Source organism: Lepus europaeus, chromosome 15 (genome assembly GCF_033115175.1).
Source record: "Lepus europaeus isolate LE1 chromosome 15, mLepTim1.pri, whole genome shotgun sequence".
NCBI classification, from domain to species: Eukaryota; Metazoa; Chordata; class Mammalia; order Lagomorpha; family Leporidae; genus Lepus; species Lepus europaeus.
In genome coordinates this window covers 6,219,507-6,240,803 of record NC_084841.1, presented here as the reverse complement: position 1 = coordinate 6,240,803, position 21,297 = coordinate 6,219,507, and the positions used below count along the sequence as shown (strand labels likewise).

At 49.7% G+C, this 21,297-nt stretch overlaps 1 protein-coding gene across 3 annotated transcripts in view; it reads left to right on the top strand.

Annotated features, from left to right (window-relative positions):
• The window catches only part of SEMA5A (semaphorin 5A), a 473,120-nt gene that overhangs the window by 313,649 nt on the left and 138,174 nt on the right, over nucleotides 1-21,297 (top strand). For all 3 annotated transcript variants that reach the window (XM_062212003.1, XM_062212001.1, XM_062212002.1), the window contains exons 9-10: nucleotides 14,411-14,696; nucleotides 20,148-20,283. In XM_062212003.1, the coding sequence (XP_062067987.1) occupies nucleotides 14,411-14,696; nucleotides 20,148-20,283 (422 nt within the window). The remainder of the gene's footprint in view (nucleotides 1-14,410; nucleotides 14,697-20,147; nucleotides 20,284-21,297) is intronic.

Sequence of the window (21,297 nt, the reverse complement as noted above, 5' to 3'; positions counted from 1 at the left end):
GGATTTAATGCTATAACTAGTACTCAAACAGTATGTTTCACTTCGTGTTTCTATGTGGGTGCAAACTGTTGAAGTATTTTATACTAAATTGATCTTCTGTATATAAATAGAATTGAAAATGAATCTTGATGTGAATGGAAGGGGAGAGGGAGCGGGAGAGGGGAGGGTTGCGGGTGGGAGGGAAGTTATGGGAAGGGGAAGCCATTGTAATCCATAAGCTGTATACTGGAAATTTATATTCATTAAATAAAAGTTAAAAAAAAAAAAGACAAATTTATGGGCCTGTACCCCATATCAGAGTACAACGGGTTTGATTCCTAGCTGCAGCTCATGAGTCTGGCTCTCTGCTCATGGATTCCCTGGAAGGCAGCCACTGTGGCCTGAGCAGCTGATTTCTTGACATCATGTGGGAGAGCTGGATTTGTAGCTCCTGGCTCCAGCCCCAGCCATTGCAGCCATTTGGGGAGTGAAAGAGCCGGTGGGAGCTCTCTCTTTCTCTCTCTCTCTCTCTGTCTCTCTCTCTCTGCTTCTCTGCCCCTTCAATAAATTATTTTTATTTAAAAAAATTTATCAGTTTACCGACCCAAAAGTAAATGTTGAGAATGTTCAGTGTTTTATTCTGCAATCAGTAAGGTTGGAACTTGGGCCACTCTGCTCATGGACGTGAAACTGCTCTACCTTCCAGTGTTACACTCAGATGGGGCAATATCCCCTGGAAGGAGAGCCACATTTCCTGTGACCTTCTTGATTTTCCTAAGAAATTAGAAACCCTCCGAAGGCTTCTTTCTTTTCTGGTCTAGCACCTGACGGCTAAGCAGTGAGAGTGCCGACCGTCACTTTGGGGTTGACTATATACAGTCCTGGTATGTGCCGGCTGACATCCGCCATCTGCGTATGTGTGTGTGCCTGTGTGAGTGCGACCACACACACACACACACATGCATGCCTCCGCAGGTGCAGGCTCACGAAGGCAGCGTGTGCCAAGTGTAATCTGTGCCCGCAAGTGTTTAATTGAGAGCTCTTGCAGATAATAAAATCTTGCGATAGATGTAATAAAGTTTATTATTTTGGTATTTCAAGTTCTGCAAAGATTCGGTGGCCTTTTGCCCAGTATAAGCTAATTATGTAGCGTTTTCTCAGCCTCGGCACTGTTGACGTTTTGGGCTGGACCGGTCTTTGGTGGGGGGAGGGATATCCTTGGTATTGCAGGATGTTTAGCAGCGCCCTGACCTGTCCCAGTGGTTGCTAGAAGCATGCCGCTTGTACTTAGTTTGCAACAACAAAAAATATTTGCTGAAGTTTTCAGATATCCCCAGGGGAAGAAAATCTCCCCTAGTTGAGCACCGCTGGCTTAGGCTCATCAGCTATGCGCACTCACATGTCTGTATAAATATACACAGTGCAAGTGTTTTACAAACGACAGAGTCAACCCAAGCAGCGCTGTTTGCCTTTAAAGGACTCCTCGGGGGCCCCGAGAGCGGCCCTGGTCCAGACTCTCCAGCACGTGAGTGACTGCGGTTTCCAGAGGGCGGTGCGGCTTTCTCCCCTGGTGGAAGCTGTAACTGGATTCTTCCCATTGGCATCTCTTCTGTTGAACTGGTTTCCCCTGAACCCATCTGCTCTCCATGGATGGTCCCTTCTGGGCCCAGAAATTCTATCTGTGTAGCTTAATACATTTTTTTCTATTTAATTGTTTTATTTATTTATCTATTTTTACTAACTGAGCAAAGGGTCCAGCAGAAATCTAAATAGATTTCACCTCCTTCCCCTGCCAACCAAAGACTGTGTAATGAGTGTTTGCCAAAAGCAACATAGAAAATAATCAGGATTGTGATAGCTTTTCCCAAAAATGACACCTGGAGAGTACCCAAACGTGGTTTGGATCCTAGCAGGGTTAGCAATGCTGGGTGTTTCCTTCCTTGTGACTCAGTGGACCCTGGCTGTTCCAGGGTGAGGCTTCCTTAGTTTCCTGGGTGGGAGACCTGGGTGATGTCACGTGCAAAAGAAGAGACCCAAGCCGGTTGTGGTGGGACACACACACACATGTATACATACATGTATACACACACATGCACACACATGTATACACACATATACACCCCTGTATATCAAGATTTACTTATGTATTTGAAAGGCAGAGTAACAGACAGAGAGGGCAATATGGAGAGAAAGATCTTCCGCCCATTGGTTCACTGTCAAACTCTTAAGTCATGCATCTCATTTTTCTGGCAACAATCCTCCCTCCCTGCCTCCCTCTCTCCCCATCCTTCCTTCCGCTTTTTTTTTTTTTTTCCAAACGCCCGTCTGAGTGGAGACTGAGTTGTAGTCAGAGCCAGGAGCCAAGAGCTCAATCTGGGTCACCCACGTCGGTGGCAGCGATCCAACTATCTGAGCCGTCACTACTGCCTCCCGGGTTCTGCATTAGCAGGGAGCGGGGTGTAGGAGCTGGAGCCAGGACTTGAACCCAAACACTCTGACAGGGGATGCTGGCGTCATAGCTGATGTCTACTGCTGCACCAAACACGATGCCTCTGACACAATCTTAACCCCCTTTCTCGTGTTGTGGGCAAACCCGTCCGCATCACGAGCTTCCCATACCAGGGCCGGCCGCCGTCTCTTATAGCAGACAATGCAGCCTTCCGATTTCTGATGAGAATCAGACAATATCCGGGCCAGAACAGATGACCTTGTGTCTGCCTTGCCTCAGACAGACCGCTGGATGCTATCTCTTCCTATCTCCCTGCGGAGCACAGCATGTTCCGTTACGCTGCTTCTGACCCCGCACTTCCCTCCCCACATGGCGAGCGTGGTGCGCGGGGAAGCAGCGCTCTTTCCTGCGCGCGATTCTGCTGTGGCTCCATTACCCACCCGCTCCGGGTACTGCGGTGAAGGCTTGGCAGACACCACACACATGAGAAGCATCTTCCGGACATGGGTGGCCCTTCTCTGATCCCAGTCTCTTGGGACCCCTCATACTTCAGCCCTGTCTAGGGTGGCATCAGCCCTGACAAAGGGCCTACCAAGCTTCTAGTCTTGCCCCCACACTTCCCAGAAAGCTAGCATTCATAGTAAGGGCTGCCTGTAACGGGCTCCATCTCTTAGACCCAGTATCAGAGTTCCAGGAGTACCCACAGGTATGTACGGATAAGGAGCTGCACCTGTGCTAGGAGCCCCAGGTGGTGGGAGGAGCAGCCAGCTGTCAGTCATGTCTGAGCGGAGACGGCAGCCGGGCTGGGTGTCACTCTGGATGCCTTTGCTGGTATCCCTGAGTTGTCTTCACCAGCCCGAGTGCTCTGTTCCACCTGCCCTCCTCCATCCCTGCAGCTTTCCTTCCATGCACACGAGGTGTTGGGAGGAGCGAGGTGTTGTCTCTGGGGCACTGTGCCTTCCTCACCCTATGCCTCTGCCGTATACCATCCTCACTTCCCTTGTTTTTTGCTTCCTGGCTGATTCTGCCTCCCCCGTTGCTTTAGATGAATTCTCATTTTCTCGGAGACTCCAGGGGGTCTCTGTTATCCCTTCTTGGCTTGGTGTGTGATTGTACCTATGCCCACGATACCAGGGTTCTTGGTCATTCTCTCACTCCAAACCTACAAGAGCTCCCCATTGCCCCTGTGCAGGGAGCCAGAGCCCAGCGAGCTGGCTGCCCACTCCCTTCCTGGCCTCCCCCTGCGTTAGCCTCTGACTGCTCTCCACTGCTCTTCAGAGCCCAGCGAACTTTTTCTGTAAAGGGCCGCAGAGAAAATGCTTCCGGCTTTGCAGTCTCTATGGTGTGTTGCTGCCTCTCAGTTCTGCCATCTTGTAAGCAAACATTCGGGGTGGCTATGTGCTAATAAAGTTTACTTACGAAATAGGCAGCAGGCAGGATGTGGTCCATGAACTGGCCTTCTCTGCCCTGCCTGGAACACTCTTTCCCCAGGTAGTCCACCTGGACTGCGGCCTCTGGGCCTCATAGCCTTTGCCTACATGTCCTCCTCCCCGTGGGACCCTGCCATGCCTCCCTGCAGTCCCAACACCATGCTTAGTTTTTGACCTTGGCTGTCATGATCGCTTAGCTCAGTGTCAAATGAGTCTCTTGATTGCTGAACTGCTGTGTCTCGTTCACTGATGGATCCCCTTTGCTTGCAGCAGTGTTGGGGATACAGTCAGCATGCAATTAACATTGTTGGGGATACAGTCAGCATGCAATTAACATTGCTTGAATCAGTGAATGAAGGGATGCTATGATCTGACTGTGGGTCCAGTCCCTGTGTGATGGTGTTAGGAGCTGGGGCCTTTGGAAGGTGGCTCAGTCATGGTTGGGGGGGCACTCATGAATGGGATCCCACCCATCATCCCTTCCACCATGCAAGGACAAGGTGAGAAGGCACCGTCTGAGAACGAGACAGCTGCCCCCGCCGACATGGAGGCTGCTGGTACCTTGACCGCAGGCTCCTGGGGTCAGAGCTGTGAGAAGTGAGGGCTGTCCCATAGCAGAGCCTGGCCGTGGTGGTTTGTCACAGCAGCCTGAGGGATAGCACCGTGTGTGAATCATTCGTGTTTTTGCTTTCCACGCTGGTTTGTGTGTGGGTGCCACCTTGGTGGGCTCAGCGTCCCAGGATCTGAGAATCCACGGATGCTCCGCCAATATTTGTTGAATGCATAAGAGATAAGCAAAGCTCATGAATAGCAGAAACAAGAAAAACGTTGTTCAACAAGGGAACCTGTCCTATTGGTTGTAACCCAAGACTAAATATCTCACCAATGACAGCTCCCCAGATCTGTATGTTTAAAACTGACTCAGGTCCAAATGTTTGAACAAAATCTTTCCAGGCCAGCACCGCAGCTCACTAGACACCAGTACCCTGGGTTCTAGTCCTGGTTGGGGTGTCGGATTCTGTCCCAGTTGCTCCTCTTCCAGTCCAGCTCTCTGCTGTGGCCCAGGAGGGCAGTGGAGGATGGTCCAAGTGCTTGGGCCCTGTACCCACATGGGAGACCAGGAGGAAGCACCTGGCTCCTGGCTTTGGATCGGCACGGCGCACCAGCCATAGCGGCCGTTTTGGGGGTGAACCTACGGAAGGAAGACCTTTCTCTCTGTCTCTCTCTCTCTCACTGTCCAACTCTGCCTGTCAAAAAAAAAAATCTTCCATTCGACCCCCTGCCTCATTTGGACCCCATTATCAATTTAATCAGTCATCAGAGGCTGGAAAACGTTCTGGAAGGATCTGTAACGCTAAGTTATGTAGTAATGAATAGAAGTCTCAAAATCAGATTTCTCCCTGGTGCCAAAATCACTCTTAAAACAAATTTATGTACTTAGAGAAATACTTTAACAGCTTTAATGCATTAAAATATTAATCGTTAATAACCCTTATTAAATGATTACTGTAAGGCAGGATAATAAATATTTAATGGTCGATGCTGAAAATAGAGAAGCTGTAAAAACGTGCCTTGAAGAGCCTGGCAGTCAAATTATTGAAACAATAAACCCATGAAGAGAAATAAAAATGGTGTTTGCAAGTTAATATCATGCATTTTGTTAATAAGTTAACCAGCGCATCTCGTTCATAAGTTAAGAAGTTGGGTTTGTGAGTGCAGAGCGGTCTGAGTGCTTGTATATGGAGAACTTCTGTGGGAACTTGGACAAGCAGACTGCTGAACGAGCCCCAGTAATCCAGCAGGGACAGAATCCCACCAGCACACAGGCACTGCTGTGGTTCCACCTCCGGACGGAACGTGTCTGTCCCACTGGCCTGCCCCGGCCATCGCTAGAGCTTCCTGAGAGTGTAGCCAATGGCCTTGAGGTCCACAAGCGTCGTCACGGTCCCCGTATCATTGTTTTATGAGCTGTTCTATTTCTAGTTAAGAAAACTCTCACTCACAGGCTTAACTTCCTCTGGTTTAAGATGCATTGCTGATGTTGCTTGACTGTAGCTGGGCCCTTTCAAGTCCTTAAAATGCGATTGTCTTCCTTCTGAAGACCTAAGATAATTGACTTGGAGGCAGAAACTCCTTCTGTGTGTGGCTCAAGCAGAGCGCGTTTCTGGTTGTGGAAAAGAGAGTTGTTTTTGGAGCTTGGAGCTACTCCCTAGGAGCAGGTGCACCGCTGGGCTGGGGTGACTTGGGTGGGCTCCGTCCTGGGGACCGTGAGAGCTTGTTAGGTAGAGTCCACACAGCCCAGTGCCCCAGGTCTGAATTGAATGCACTAGGCACTCCTTGGCTTGGTGACCATTGCTACAGCTGGAAATTCATTCTTGGAAGCAGAGACCAGCGAATAAGCAAACGGATGCCAAGTAGAAGAGGCAGGCATTTGGGCTGGTGGTCAAGATGCCCATCCAGGTGCTCATGTTGGGGCACAGTGGGTTAAACCCCAACTTACAGCATCTTCATCCCATGTCAGAGTGTTGCGTCTAGTCCTGGCTACTCTGCTTCCAGTCCAGCTTTCTCCAGATGCACCTGTGTCCCTGCCATCTATGTGGGCGACCCAGATGGAGTCCCAGACTTCTGGCTCCAGCCTCGCCCAGCAGATGGGAGAGTTTAATAACTATCTCTCTCTCACTCTCACACTTGCTCTCTGCCTTTTAAATGAATCAGTGGATGGATGGACATTTTTTTAAGATACCCATGTCCCATATTGCAGTACATGGGTTTAACAGTGAGCTCAAGGGGCTGGCATTTTGGCATAGCAGGTAAAGCCACTGTCTGTGACACTGGCATCCCATATGGGCACCGGTTCATATCCTTTGTCTGATGTCCTGCCTGTTTCTCAACACCGCTTCCTAGTCCTCCTAGAAGTGTCCAAATTTGATCTGTAATTTTTCCTGACCTGTTTATAAGATGCCTGGTTCTTGTTCAGCCCATTATATCCATAGTGCACTATTGAAATTCCTGTTTTACCCCAGACAGTGTGCACACTTGGCCACTCACAGTTGGAGATGGGAAGTTGGCTCTCTCCTGTTTGCCTTTTGCCCTGACCCTGATCAGTTCAGGATCCATTGCCTAGGTAACCTTGTGCTGTTGTAGCTTTGGGGAAGCAAACTTGATCAAAACTGAGTAATGTACTTCAGTATTTTCTTTCAGTTCTTACATGTTTTTATTGTAGTCTTAAAATATCTGATTCCAAGTTAATATTCCCATTATAAAACTCAAGCATTGATCAGTAATTCTGCAAATTATTAATCCTTAATAAGCAAATCTCTATGTTTAAACTATCAGGAAGAAATGAACACAGGACATAGAAATTTTCTGTTTTAAAAATGTACATAAATAATCCTGAAATTTATGTATAACAAATTGGGCTTAGGAATGCAGGATTTGATAGAATCCTTGTGAGAGCATGGACGTGCTGCCAGGGACTGTACTTGGAATGGAGGAGAGAGCAGACTAGGAATCCAAGTCTACCTCCCTTGGGCTGGAACATTCAGACAAGCATCGGATTCATGAAGCTCCTATAGACATAAACAGATGGGTGAGTTCAGGTGGGAGTTTGGGGCTGCCAGGACTCGTGCCAGTGCAGAAGCGCTAATTCTCAACAGGGAGAAGGCAGCAAGTTCTCATGGTTCAAGTCGACTCTGTGCGATTCAGCAAATCCAGGCGCATCACGCATTTCCAGCAGTGATAATTTTCTTGAAGAAGGAGCGCTAAACGCTTGCTGGATCTGTGTTTCACACGCGGCAGCAAGGATTCCAACAATGGCTTTTCCACCAGGATGACTCAGTGAGTGGCCGACCCTGCCCCTGTCCTCACTGCCCTTCATGTCGTTGCACACTGGCCTATGCCTCATTTGTCTCCTCACTCTGAGGGCACGGACTGTGTCCTTCAGTCCACCAAGGAATTACCTTATGCCCAGGATGGGAGCTCATCATGGCACCCCTTGGTGATACCAGCTTGCTTGGCTCTCATTCAGAGCGTAGTTGACTGCAGAGTCCCTAGCACCATGTTTGGTCTGTGACCTGCTGAAAAAAAACAAGGGATTGGGGCCAGCATCATGGCATAGCAGGTAGAGCCACCACCTTCGACACCGGCATCCCAAATGGGTGAGTCCAGGCTGCTCCAGCTCCAATCCAGCTCCCTGCTAATGAGCCTGGGAAAGCAGTGGAAGGTGGCCCAAGTGCTTGGGCCCTGCACCCATGTGGGAGACCTGGAAGAAGCTCTGGACTCCTGGCTTCTCCCTGGCACAGCCCCAGTTGTTGCAGCCATTTGGGGAATAAACTAGCGGCTGGAAGACCTCTCTCTTTCTCTCTCCAGTTGTGCCTTTCAAATAAATAAAAATGAATCTAAGAAAAAAGAAACAAAGAGCCCTAAGATGCTGTACATGATGGATAAATAATGACTTGATAAGTAAATACTGGGATGTTTCCCAGTGTGTTTTTATATTAATTTATAAAGTGAAGCAGTTATTTTAAATAAATTATGATGTGTATTTTGATGACTTCCAGCCACCTGCTAGGTCCTTGGCATGCAATGCCTTTCATTCTTAGAGAGATACTGAATGTTGGGCACTGTTGCTACCATTGTAAAACTGAAACACCACCATGCACAGCTAAATAACCTGACCAAGCTCATGCAGCCAGTAGGTGGGAGTATTGAGACACACACACACACACACACGTGTACATACACCTCGCTCAATGCTGCGTATGTGTGACACACACCCACAGAAGTATCTGTTGGCCGGCGCTGCGGCTCACTAGGCTAATCTTCCGCCTTGCGGCGCCGGCACACCGGGTTCTAGTCCCGGTCGGGGCACCGGATTCTATCCCGGTTGCCCCTCTTCCAGGCCAGCTCTCTGCTGTGGCCCGGGAGTGCAGTGGAGGATGGCCCAAGTCCTTGGGCCCTGCACCCCATGGGAGACCAGGAGAAGCACCTGGCTCCTGCCATCGGATCAGCGCGGTGCGCCGGCCGCAGTGCGCCTACTGCGGCGGCCATTGGAGGGTGAACCAACGGCAAAAAGGAAGACCTTTCTCTCTGTCTCTCTCTCACTGTCCACTCTGCCTGTCAAAAAAAAAAAAAAAAAAAAAGGAAGTATCTGTCTACCATCAACATGGCTGCCTGTTAGTAGAAATCTCAGAAAGAATGTGAGTTCCCCAGGGGTCCTTTAACCACATTTTATTGTTTGAAGTTTATTTTTTATGTAGTTGAATGGTAGGAGAGAGAGAGAGATCGATTGGTCTTCTGTTCACTTGTTCACTGCCCCAGATGGCTGCCACAGCTGGGGCTGGGCCGAGCTGCAGCTAGAGGCCCGACGCTATCCAGGTCTTCCACCCGAGAGGGAGGGTGGGGACCCAAGCATTGAGCCATCATCTGCTGCCTCCCAAGCTTCGCATTAGTGGGGAGCTGGATAGGGAGCAGGCATCCCAGGGGTGGCTTCCCTGTTCTACGGTGCCTGCCCCACATGTAAGTTTAGTGGAAAGGTCCAATCTGACTAAATATGTGAAATGAGATTTTCCTCAGGAGTTTGTACAGCACACTTTGCTGCTGCTATGAGCAAGGAAACCATGTTCACCATAAGGGTGGCTCTAGAATCTCAGAATGCGTGTGAAAGTGGTTACGTAGCAGCCCAAAACCTGGCCCTCACTGTGGGTCATGTCTAAAGGTCGTTTCTATGAACATGAGTTCTTTCTGTGAAATACCTTGCTATTTTAACAAACATGGCTGCTTTTTTATTCCTCAAAATGTGATCACCTTTAAGCCTGAGATATGTATGTTTGATCATTCCTCCTCATTCAAAGAGGTAATGTTAGATACAAATCCTTCTAAGAGACCTTAAAAAGTCCTGAGGAAGCAGGCCTTGCCGGGTAGCGGGTGCCAGTTCCCGTCCCAGCTGCTCTACTTCCCATCTAGCTCCCCACTGATGGCCTGGGAAAAAGTAGTACGAGATGATCCAAGCCCCTGGACCCCTGCCACCCATGTGGGAGACTGGAAGAAGCTCCTGGCTTTGGCCTGGCCCAGCCATGTCTGTTGAGGCCATTTGATATGTGAACCAGTGGATGGAAGATCCTCTCCCTCTCCCTCTCCCTCTCATTCTTTCAAATAAAAAATCTTTTAAAAGATAAAAATAAATCATGAGATGATGATAATAGCCACGAGGTAATAGGACCCTCCCATGAACCATCCCTTTAGTCTTTACGGAATAGGTCGTTAGGGCCACCGATTGTCCTGCAGGACCTCAGAGCCTGTGTGATGTCACTGGTGCAGCCCTGGCTGAGCCTCACCCTGTGGGTCCCATCTCCAGCCTGCCTTTGGCACGTAAATCATGAGGCAGTCTGTGTGTGATAGATTTTTAGCCTGCTAAGGCTGTTGTAGCGTCGGGCAGTTGGCGTGCCTTTGTGTCTGCAGTCCCCATCCTCATTGATTCAGGCAGATGGCGCCGTAGTAGGGCCTGCCAGTGATCTGGCCCCTCTGCACAAGGTGCATCCCTTCAGTGCTGTATTGGACACTGGAGCAGAGGGCAAGTGGAGTGGAAGGCTGCCTTTGGATGGTCAGCACGTGGGTCCATGTGGCCAAAGTCTTCTCAGAACTGCTGCTGCGTTTCTTCTTGTCATCACTCGTTTATAACATAAGTCTCTTCTCAGCACCCCATCTGCATGTCTGCTATTACAAAAGCAAAGATGTAAAATGAAAACTCCTCCATTGTGGAGCGTGATTCTCATTATTGTGACATATTTTATGGAACACTCTGTAATCCACAACTCTGCGTTTTACAAACATGAGGAAAAGCGGCTTCTCTGTGCATATAATCATGTATAAGCTGGCATACCCCATGCCTGTTTCTGTTCTGTGCTCGCTAGTGACCCATCTTCTATTCATTTGTAACTTTAGTAATAATCTTGTATAAAGGGCCTCTCAGATCTCCTGCACTGCCATCCACTGCAGACAAGAAGGCGATGCCTAATTTATAGCTGGCTCAGTTCACTCAGGAGTGACAGATCCTAGTTTGTGGTGAATTGGATTTTAACAAAAGACAGAACTGAAACAATGGAAGGAAAACAATATGCATCTTATTATCCTGTCTAGTGAGACTCCAATGTCCCCTGCCTTCAGATTCATTTCAGTAAATGCAAGAGACACCCGACTGCACATTCAACAGTGCTCCCTGCTTTCCGGCTGTCTTTGGAAAGGGAGCAGGGTGCTGGCTGGATTTCCAGAGGCCCTGCTTCCCAGAAAGTGGAGTTCCAGCAGGTCACACCGTCAGGGACCCCTGGGCTCTCTGGGGGCTGGCAGCAGGATGTACCTCCAAGGTGAATGGTGATGCATGGTGAACCCAAGGGCAGGGCACTGTCCCCCCAGGGCCTTCTCTTGTTGATCTATGCAGAAGGAAAGTCCATACTCGAACATTTCCATCAGAAACGCACCTGGGCCCCATGGGAAGTTGGGCAGGCATGGTCTGGGGAGATGGGGGAGACATCTGTGGGCAGCACCTGGGGAGCCAGTCTGCTTGGCTCTCCTCAGTATGCCTCCTAACCTGGGGAGTCTGAATGGAGAAGGTTCAGTGGGGTGGGCGATGGGTGAGGAGCCGATGCTTTAACAGCCGCTGGCCGGCACTCTGAGGCTGTGGTGGACACGCTGGAGACCTCGTCCCCAGCACTGGGCAGGCACTCCCGGCAGTATTCCTGTATGGCGGGAACCTGTATGGCTGTCACTCCTGCTGTCCCTGCAGCTGGGATGACTCTTGTGGTCATTTGTTTCGCCCTCTGCTTAGCTCTCCAGTCCTCCTCAGCTTATTCCTGAGTGCACCTGCTTACCACCCTTGACAGAATGTGGTGGCTCACCAGTCTGGTTTCTAAAGCATCATCCAGAAATCCGAATCCCAACGTGATGACTGATAGTAGAGTTGACTGTTCTCTTACTGACCCTTATTTTTCCAGGGTAGTGCAGTGGTGAGTGTATCGGCTCTGGGGTCACACTGTCTGGATTGAGAATTTCTCCTCTCCATATATGAGTCTTGGTAGAGGACCTGTTCTTACATAATTTAGCCTTACGTTTAGAATTAGACACACAGGTGACTTTCATTTAGACACCAGGTACGGCCTTTAAGTGCTCTATGTAGCATGTGCTTTTGGAACCAGCTCCTGCAAGCAGTTATCCTCTGGGGACTCAACATGAACACTCGTCGGCCTCTCTGCCCCAGATTCATGTGCCAGAAACACAACTTGCAGATAAGTAACCTGTGATAGTGAGCATCTCTAGGATATTAAAGCACACGGTAGCAGTAAATGTATCTGATTCTATCTCATGGGTTTAGTAAGACTCTGATCTTTTTTTATTGCCCCTTCAAGTTCATACAATAGTGATCTATAGTATGTTTGATAAATCAGAAATTATTAGTTCTTGTCAAAAATCTGTCTTGCTTGATGTATTTCACTGGCTCAAGAGCAATATAAAAGCAAAATCACTCTAAGCCGTGTAGAATATTTGGTGCAGTTTTAAGCATGTAAAGTTGCATGAAGCGTTTTGTGCTGACATCAGACCTATATTGATTGGAAATTGGCAACACTCTTTCTGGGCAGAACGCAGGGTAGTCAGTGCCAACTCTGGGCTGGAGTCTAGGGTCGGTGTGTACACATCAGGTTTTGTGTTTTAGTCTTCGCATTACTGGCTCATCTTGTAGCCAAACTCTTTTAGGAGTCTTGCCAGTAGCATAGTTATCACGGCAGTTCAATTAGATTTGGTAAAGTAGAGGCCCCGGCAAACTAACCGTCCCGGAAATTGTGTCCTTGTGGGTATAGTTGTTACCTGTAGCTTTCCATTGCTTTCCAACACCGAGGTTATTGCCATAATCACCATAATTGTGTCAGAATTCAAACCGTTCCTGATGGAGTAAAAACCTCCTAGAAATAAGAGTGAGGATCAACCTGGCTTTAGAGTTTCCTAAGATAAATATCAGGGCATACCTGTGCTAGGAAAGTCCCATCTGTACTGTCAATCAACTCAAATGGGAAATTAGGAGGACAGTGGGTTTTCTAAATGTATTTCAACTTTATTTGAGAGACAGAGTATGACAGCTAGACAGAGAGGGCTCTCGTCCCCTAATTTACTCACCCTTTGCCTAAATGGCTGGGGAAGGGGCAAAGCCCAGAGCTGGGAACTCCATCCCGGTCTCCCGCATGGGTGATAAGAGCCCAGCTGCTTGACCCAGCCAGCACCTGCTGCCTCCCCAGGTTCGCGCCAGCAGGGAGCTGGAATCAGGGGTGGCGGCTGAGTGTTGAACTCAGGTACTCCAATGTGGGCCATGGGCCACGACATCCTAACCTCAGTCTTACCCGTTAGGTCAAATGCCCACCCCAGGAAGATGGCACTTGAAATGTTAGGCGCATATATAAAATTCAGTTGATAATCTGTTTTCTAAACTCCTAATAAGCCTGATGATTAAGTAGAGGCCGTGGCATGCTTTTGTAATTTCCAAGTCCCTGTGTTTAAGCTAATCATGAGCCCAGGAAGCTCGAGGCAGGGGCTCTAACTCAGCACTTTCCCCCCCTCTAAATGGAGTGCCAGAAATAAGAAAAGAAGCTTGATTCTCAGAGGCACAAGGTCACCATAGTAACGGAGTAGCTAAAGCCAACTCAGAGCACTAACCTCACAGTCTGAGTCTTTATTTTTCATTTTCAGTGATGACAAACATATTCAATACCATGATGAAAAGCACATACATTATGTCAAAGGCATACTCACGCATATAGTGAATGTCAAAATAGCACGGTAGATTCCTGTCTTCTGGACGGTTTCTTTTCCATCTCTCTCTCTCCTCTCTGTGAACTCTCTCGCTGCTGTACCTTGCTGTGCAAAGTACTGCAATCTGCTGCCAACTTTGGATAGTGAGAATGTCCCGATAACTTGGATGCTGGCTGGTGCTGTGGCTCAATAGGCTAATCCTCTGCCTGCGGCGCCGGCACCCTGGGTTCTAGTCCCGGTCAGGGCGCCGGATTTGGTCCTGGTTGCCCCTCTTCCAGGCCAGCCCTCTGCTATGGCCCGGGAGTGCAGTGGAGGATGGCCCAAGTGCTTGGGCTCTGAACCCCATGGGAGACCAGGAGAAGCATCTGGTTCCTGGATTCGGATCAGTGTGGTGCGCCAGCTGCAGTGGCCATTGGAGGGTGAACCAACAGCAAAGGAAGACCTTTCTCTCTGTCTCTTTCTCTCTCACTGTCCACTCTGCCTGTCAAAAATAAATAAATAAATAAAAAATAAAAAAATAAAAACTTGGATGCTGATTTGTCTCAGCAGAATGATGTGTGGACCACACTGGTGACTCCCCATAACTTAGGCCTTGGGTGTGGCCCCGAGTTTCCCAGCATCTTATAACATCAAGCTCCCCCAGGGCCCCCCTTTTGTCCTGTAAGAACCAGCCATTGTCTGAACAAATCAGCCGGGGAGACAGGAAAGGGACAGCCTATGGATACTGAGTTGGGTTTCTTGTCTTTCCTGTTGCATCCAGAACCAAACTTCGTGTCCTCCTACGACATCGGGAATTTCACCTACTTCTTCTTCCGGGAAAACGCCGTGGAGCACGACTGCGGGAAGACCGTGTTCTCCAGGGCGGCCCGGGTGTGCAAGAACGACATCGGCGGGCGCTTCCTGCTGGAGGACACGTGGACCACGTTCATGAAGGCGCGCCTGAACTGCTCCCGCCCCGGCGAGGTGCCCTTCTACTACCACGAGCTCCAGAGCACCTTCTTCCTGCCGGAGCTGGACCTCATCTACGGCATCTTCACCACCAACGTGTACGTAACCCCACCTGCTGCCCACCCCCCCCCCCGGCCCCCCTGAGCCCTGTGATCTCACAAGGGATTTCAAGTTACCCTGAAGAGGCATCGCCTATTTTACCAGGCCACAAAGAGAGAAAACATCCTGTTCAGTGAGAATGAAATGTTAGGTAAAGATACGCGTGCTTTGTGAAGACGGCTGTTAGGGAACTAACTCTAACCCCCGAGTTTCGATCTACTTTTAGGTGACGGTCATATCCAGTTATTCTGTTATACATTGTTCCCGCCTGCTTTTCCGTGCGTCTGGGAGCTTTCTGAAACACAGGTACATAGGAGATGTGGTTCTCTGCACGGAACTCGAACATCTGTGCATCAAGAAGCCGATGTTGTCTGGAAAGTTTCATCCTTCAGATAATACAGTTCTAGCCTCAACCCCTGCTCCGCTGTGAAATGTGCATTTCCCACTGCTATACTTTAACCCATCCTTATAGATGATGGCTCACTTGGGCACAGCTTTCTTCCATGACAGATAGACTTCTAAAGTATTTTTGAAAAATATTTTCCCCCTTATGGAAATGTATACCTAACTTTCAAACAGACACGATTTGGCCTAGGTAAGCATATGCGCGTTTCCCGGTCTCCGTCTGCCCCTGGTGTGGTGGAGACCCCGTGACCTGCAGTTCCTTCCCTCTCTTAGCTGGTGTACTGGGGTGAAATGACAACAGCGCCCCCTCCAACCCCCAGACTGCAGGACACCTGGGGACCCTGGGATCCCCTTCCTGCTGCATTGCCCATGCTGAGGGTGAGCCACTCTGTGGACTCCAGCTTGGGTAACCTTGGAAACCTCCAACCCGGTGACCTAACACTTTGGACAGAAGCCAAGTGTTTGTATCTGAAGTAGACAGTAGGAACATAGAGGGGTTGCAAATGCTGATAAACAGGGTCCAAGCACTTGGGCCATCCTCCACTGCACTCCCGGGCCACAGCAGAGAGCTGGACTGGAAGAGGGGCAACCGGGACAGAATCCGGTGCCCTGACCAGGACTAGAACCCAGTGTGCCGGCGCTGCAAGGCGGAGGATTAGCCTGTTGAGCTACGGTGCTGGCCCTGCCCATGCATTTCTCAAGAGTCACTTCACCTGCCTCTTCTCTCTGGTTAGCTTTCCCTCCTGATCTTTTCATTGCCGTATTTAAGTGTTCACATTGGCTTGATAATGACATTTATTCCATCAAGAGCTTTATTTCTGATGTGATGTTAGGCAACAAAGGCTGTATGGATCTCCCCCTCTCCATTCCACCGTGACCATCTGTGTTGTTGGGTATCTGGTCTCCAACCCCAGAAGTTATTTTCCAACCCTGATAAGTTTCTTTTAAAAAGAAAAATCAATTCGTGGTTTCTGAAGTTGATTTACTTTCTAAAACCTTGTTTAAGAAATAGTCCAGGCAGCACAAGATGGATGTTCAGTTGTTCAGTTGACATCAATGGGAGCTTGAATTACTTAGCCGTTCATTCCCCTGGTTCTAAGAGAAAAAAAAAATAACCCTCTGCCACCAACAACAAAAGCACGTGAATTTCAGAAGTCATGTTAGTCCTGTGTCTGCTCCATTTCCAGATGGTGACTGGAAATTTAGATAGTGAAAAATGCTGCAGTTTTGTGTTGCAAGTGCCTGTCATGCCAGGAGTCCCCCAGCAGGTGGAGTCCGCGTTGTCAGGGGTAGGATTGCCGTATCCCCTTTTTTTCTCCTTAGAGCTCATTCTCACTTGGTCTTACAATTCACCCGTCTCTGATCCCACGGTCTGCCTCATCTCTCTCCCTTCCACGGCTCCGCCTCGATCTCCCCAACAGATGACCAGAATCTTTGGTCTGCAAGTTTAAGCAGAGGAAGAACGAGGATCAAAGCTAGCTAATGAGTTCTGCCTCTGAAGTAGACTGCAGAGTAGCTGCCCGAGAGTTGTGGGTCGACGATCAGTTCACCTCCGGCAATGGTCAGTGTTTCTTAGCAGTAGGGGGGTGGGGGAGACGGTACTATTCAGACCTGTTCTTTCCCCAAGACTGCATGGTGTTTCTCAAGCACCAAGGCATGAGCTGGGCTGTCTCACTGTGTCCGCACGCGGTAGACAGAGATGTCCCTGGTGTCCCTACAGAGGGGTCTCCAAAGGGTTTGCCTTTTATTCTGGATCTCTCAGAATGGTGACTCAACGTTACAGTTATGTAGAGTATGATTGTCTAATAGAGACGTAGTAGAGTTTATATAGACTTCTATAGACATACATTTATAGATAGTAAAGTTGAAGGGTGCAGAGGTTCAAGAAGTTTTGTTTCTTTAATGACTGATTCAAGAAGTGGAAAGAGAAAAAGAGGCAGGAGGACAGATAGCACTAGCTCTCATCCTCTGGTTTTCTCATCAAAAACCTGCAAATGGCCAGGACTAGGCTGAAGCAGGGGCCAGCAGCCAGGAATCCCTGCAGGTGGCAGGGACCCACCTGCTTGAGCCATCACCATTGTTTCCTGAGGTCTGCATTAGCAGGAAGCTGGAATGAGGAGCTGAACGTGGCACTCAACCCAGGTTCTCCAATGGGAGACACAGCCATCTTTATGACTAGGTCACATGCTGCCTCCATGTGATCCAGAAAGACCCAGGGGTGAGCCAGGAGTCAGAAGCTCCATCTGGGTCTCCCAGTGGGTGACAGGAAGCCAATTTCCTGAGTGAACCACTGCCTCCTAGGGTTTAAGTCAACAGGAAACTGAAGTCAGGAGCTGGAGTTGTGAATAAACTCAGTTATTCAGATGTTGGACGTGGGCATCTTAACAGATAGGCGAAAGGCTCGCTCATCCCTCCTAAAGAGATTAAGAACAAGAGGGCTTTGGTTTTATGTTTCTACCGTGGCATCAGTGGACTTGAAATACAAGCAAATTGTAAGTTCTCCTATTGTTGACCTTCCCAAGGGAACCCTAACTCCCCTTTTTCAAGCCGGGTTCTGAACAAAAAAGCACAGACACACTGTATCTCCATTACTGATAGGGAACAGGTTGGAACACATGGCTGCAGTTCTGTTAGCCAGCTGGGCTTGTTAGTAATGGTTCCAACTTTAAGTTGACTCCTTAAGAGGTCATGGTAGTCCAGCCCTGGGCCGGACTCACTACCCTCCCTGGAGGAGAAGGTGGGCTAGTCTTTCTTGCAGACAGGCCCATTCCAGGGATACAGGATGGAGCAGGAACATGGGCGGGCCCCTACCTGAGCACAGCAAAAGTGAAGCCAGGGGACGGCAGATGGCATGGGTGCTGCACCAGCTCGGCTCCGTTTGCCTGGGGCTGGGAAGAAGGGTTCCCTCAGCAGGTCCCTCAGACTTCCAGGGGCATCTCTGGGCTGACACGAGAGATACAGACCATCTCCGATCAGAGCCTGTGGATGGAGTGATTGGTATAGAAATGTGATGCCCCAAGGAGGAAGATAGGACAAGTTTCTTCTTTTACCAAGAGGCAACACAGCCATGGGCCAAGGACATGGGCTCTGGGGCCCCATGCAAAGCAGGTGTCAGTCCTTCTGGGTCTCCCATAGCCTGTGACTCCGCAGAGGGAGCTGTCTCCACGGCTGTTTGCTCACTGGGGAAGTGGACCTCTGCTCTGGATTTGCAGGTTCTCGGTGGGAGGTCACGTGGGCTCGGGGTGATAGCATTCTTATCAATACCCCTGCCCAGCACCCCTCACTTCATCCTGCCTCTCTGGCCGTTCTTACTGGAGTCCACATGTGGGTGATCTTGTGGCGTAGGGGGTTAAACCACTGCTTGGGCTGCCCATGTTCCCTTTCATAGTAGCTGGTTTGAAACTTGGCTACTGCACTTCTGATCCAGCTTCCTGCTGGAGGCAGGAAAATGATAAGTACTTCTGCTGGGAGGCAGCAGATGCTACGTACGTGAGTCCCTACCACCCATTGCGGAGACCTGGATGGAGTTCATGGTTCCTAACTTAGGCCTGGCCTAGCCCAAGTTGTCCCAGCTGTTGCATATATTAGACAAGTGAACCAGGAGATGGAATCAATCTCTCTCCCTCCCTCCTTCCCCCTCTCTCTCCCTGAACCCCCTCCTATCTCTTCATCTCTTGGACACTATGCCTTTCAAATAAATAATTCTTTTTTTTTTAAAGATTTATTTATTTATTTGAAAGTCAGAGTTACACAGAAAAAGGAGAAGTAGAGAGACAGAGAGAGAGAGAGGTCTTCCATCTGATGGTTCACTCCCAAGTTGGCTGCAACAGCCAGAGCTGTGCCAATCCGAAGCCAGGAGCTTCCTCCAGGTCTCCCATGTGGGTGCAGGGGCCCAAGGACTTGGGCCATCTTCTACTGCTTTCCCAAGCCACAGCAGAGAGCTGGATTGGAAGAGGAGCAACCAGGACTAGAACCGGCGCCCATATGGGATGCCAGCGCTTCAGGCCAGGGCTTTAACCTGCTGCACCACAGTGCCAGCCCCTCAAATAATTCTTAAAAATAGGTCCACGTGCTAAAGGCTGTTTGGCCTGCACTGGTGTTTTTGAGTTCTCGTGGTTTTCTGTTCTGAGAGTAAAGAGGGTGAAAACAGCATTGCATGTGAACCAGGCCCGAGCGTGCACCCCGTTACTCACGAGTGTTGGAGAATCGTTTCTAGCACATAGGCAATGCTGTTCGTTTAAATAAAATAAATACATGAGTGTCTCTGACTCTGCCTTCGACTCAGGAACCATGAGCACTGGCTCAGAGCATCAGTATGGAAAAACTGTGAAGCGCCCTGCTGTTTTCCGCACATCGCCCTTGAGAACCAGAGCTGAGCTCCGATGTGAGTGTATTTAACCAGAGAGGGCTTGCTGTCTGGATGGTTAGTCCAAGGGCACGGACCTTCTGAAATCCTCTTTTTTGCAACTTTCTCTGTGGAGCTTGAATTCTGAATTAAGGCTTCAAGATTTAATGCCAGGGTGATGACAGATTTTTCTATCTGACCCTGTGAGTTTGAAACACTTTTTAGATTAAAAAAAGAGAAGAAAAATAGACCTGGCAAGGCAGTGTTTGCAAAATACTTTGAGTTGATTTTTTTTTTCTAAATGACAGCTGAGCACACATGTCTGGGGATCAAAAAAAGCAAGTTCACCCTCCCACCAGCGCAAGGAACCAGGTGTACAGGTGGGCTGCAGGGAAGGCTGGCGGGAGACTCTGTCCACTGGAGGAGAACATTTGCTCCTCCAGAATTTCAAAGGCAGGGCATAGGAGCACAGTGCAACAAGTGGCTGAGTGAACACATCCCATATGGTGGGATTACAGGCATCAGAGGTGCCAACTGTCTCCTTCAAGGTGTTTGTTCCTCCACAAAGAAACCTCAGGGGAACCCGACTTCGCACTTGTGGTATGTTCAAGGTTCCAGCCCGGAGGTCTCTGGCGGCTGCGCCCGTGCCCCACTGCGGGGCTGTCTGACCCACCTTCCTCTCTCTCCCCCCACCCTGCAGGAACAGCATCGCTGCCTCGGCCGTGTGCATCTTCAACCTCAGCGCCATCTCGCAGGCTTTCAACGGGCCCTTCAAGTACCAGGAGAACTCCCGCTCCGCCTGGCTGCCTTATCCCAACCCCAACCCCAACTTCCAGGTAATTTCAAGGAGCAGAAAGCTGTGTAGACAGGCCCCGGGCCTGCACAGTGCAGCTGCCGTCTCCCCGGCTCCCAGGAGCAGCCCGACTGTCAGCTGGACGAATGTCAGTAGCCCTCGCTCCATTGTCGGCTGTGGCGCCTGGTCTGAGAAAGGGCCTTTTGTCACTCTGATGCCTGATGCTGAACTGAAAAGGGCCAGCATTCTGCAGCGAGCAGGCATCCAGGCTCCAATTAGCACTAATGATGTGCACTCTGTGCCCCAGGAACCGCTGTTCCCTAATGAATGGCCTTCTAATGAGTGGGTCCCAGGGCGCAGAGTGGTGGAGACACGCCCGCAGAATGAGAGTTCTGATGGGCAAATGTGGCGAGGTTCCTGTTGGGGACAATGGGCCACGTGGGGGACAGCTGGGGAGAAAGAAGAAGAGGTGAAGGCCGTTAGTCTCTCAGGCACGTTGCAGCGTGGGTGAGCTGTGCGGGGCTCCAAACCTCATCCCATCTCCCCATGTCTGGAACGAGCTGAGCCCCGGAGAGACGCAGTGATGCGTCACATTGGATCAGTCAGCAGGTGCACTAGTCTGCCTGGGAACGACACCAGAATTCCCCAGACTGAGTGGCTTAACCAGGAGCATTTGTGTTCTCACGGTTCAAGGTGTGGACAAGGTGATTTCTGGTGAGAGCCTCTTCCTAGGTTGCAGACGACTGCTGTCGCACTGTGTCCACACACTGAAGACAGAGATGTCCCTGGTGTCCTCCTCTTTTATAAGGGCACCAGTTCCAATGAGCCAGGGCTCTGCCCTAATGACCTTGTTTAACCTCAGTTCCTTCTGTGGGGGCTCCTTCTCCAAATAGTCACACAGGGGGCCTGGCTTTCAATGTGTGTTTGGGTGGGACACAAGCATTCTGTCTGTGACAGCAGCTTTCCTTTACGGCCACTAGCTCCCCTCTTTCATCCTTGGGGGTGGGATTTCCAGCAGCTCTGAGTTCCAGGCCCTGTGCCGGATGCTTCTCTTAAT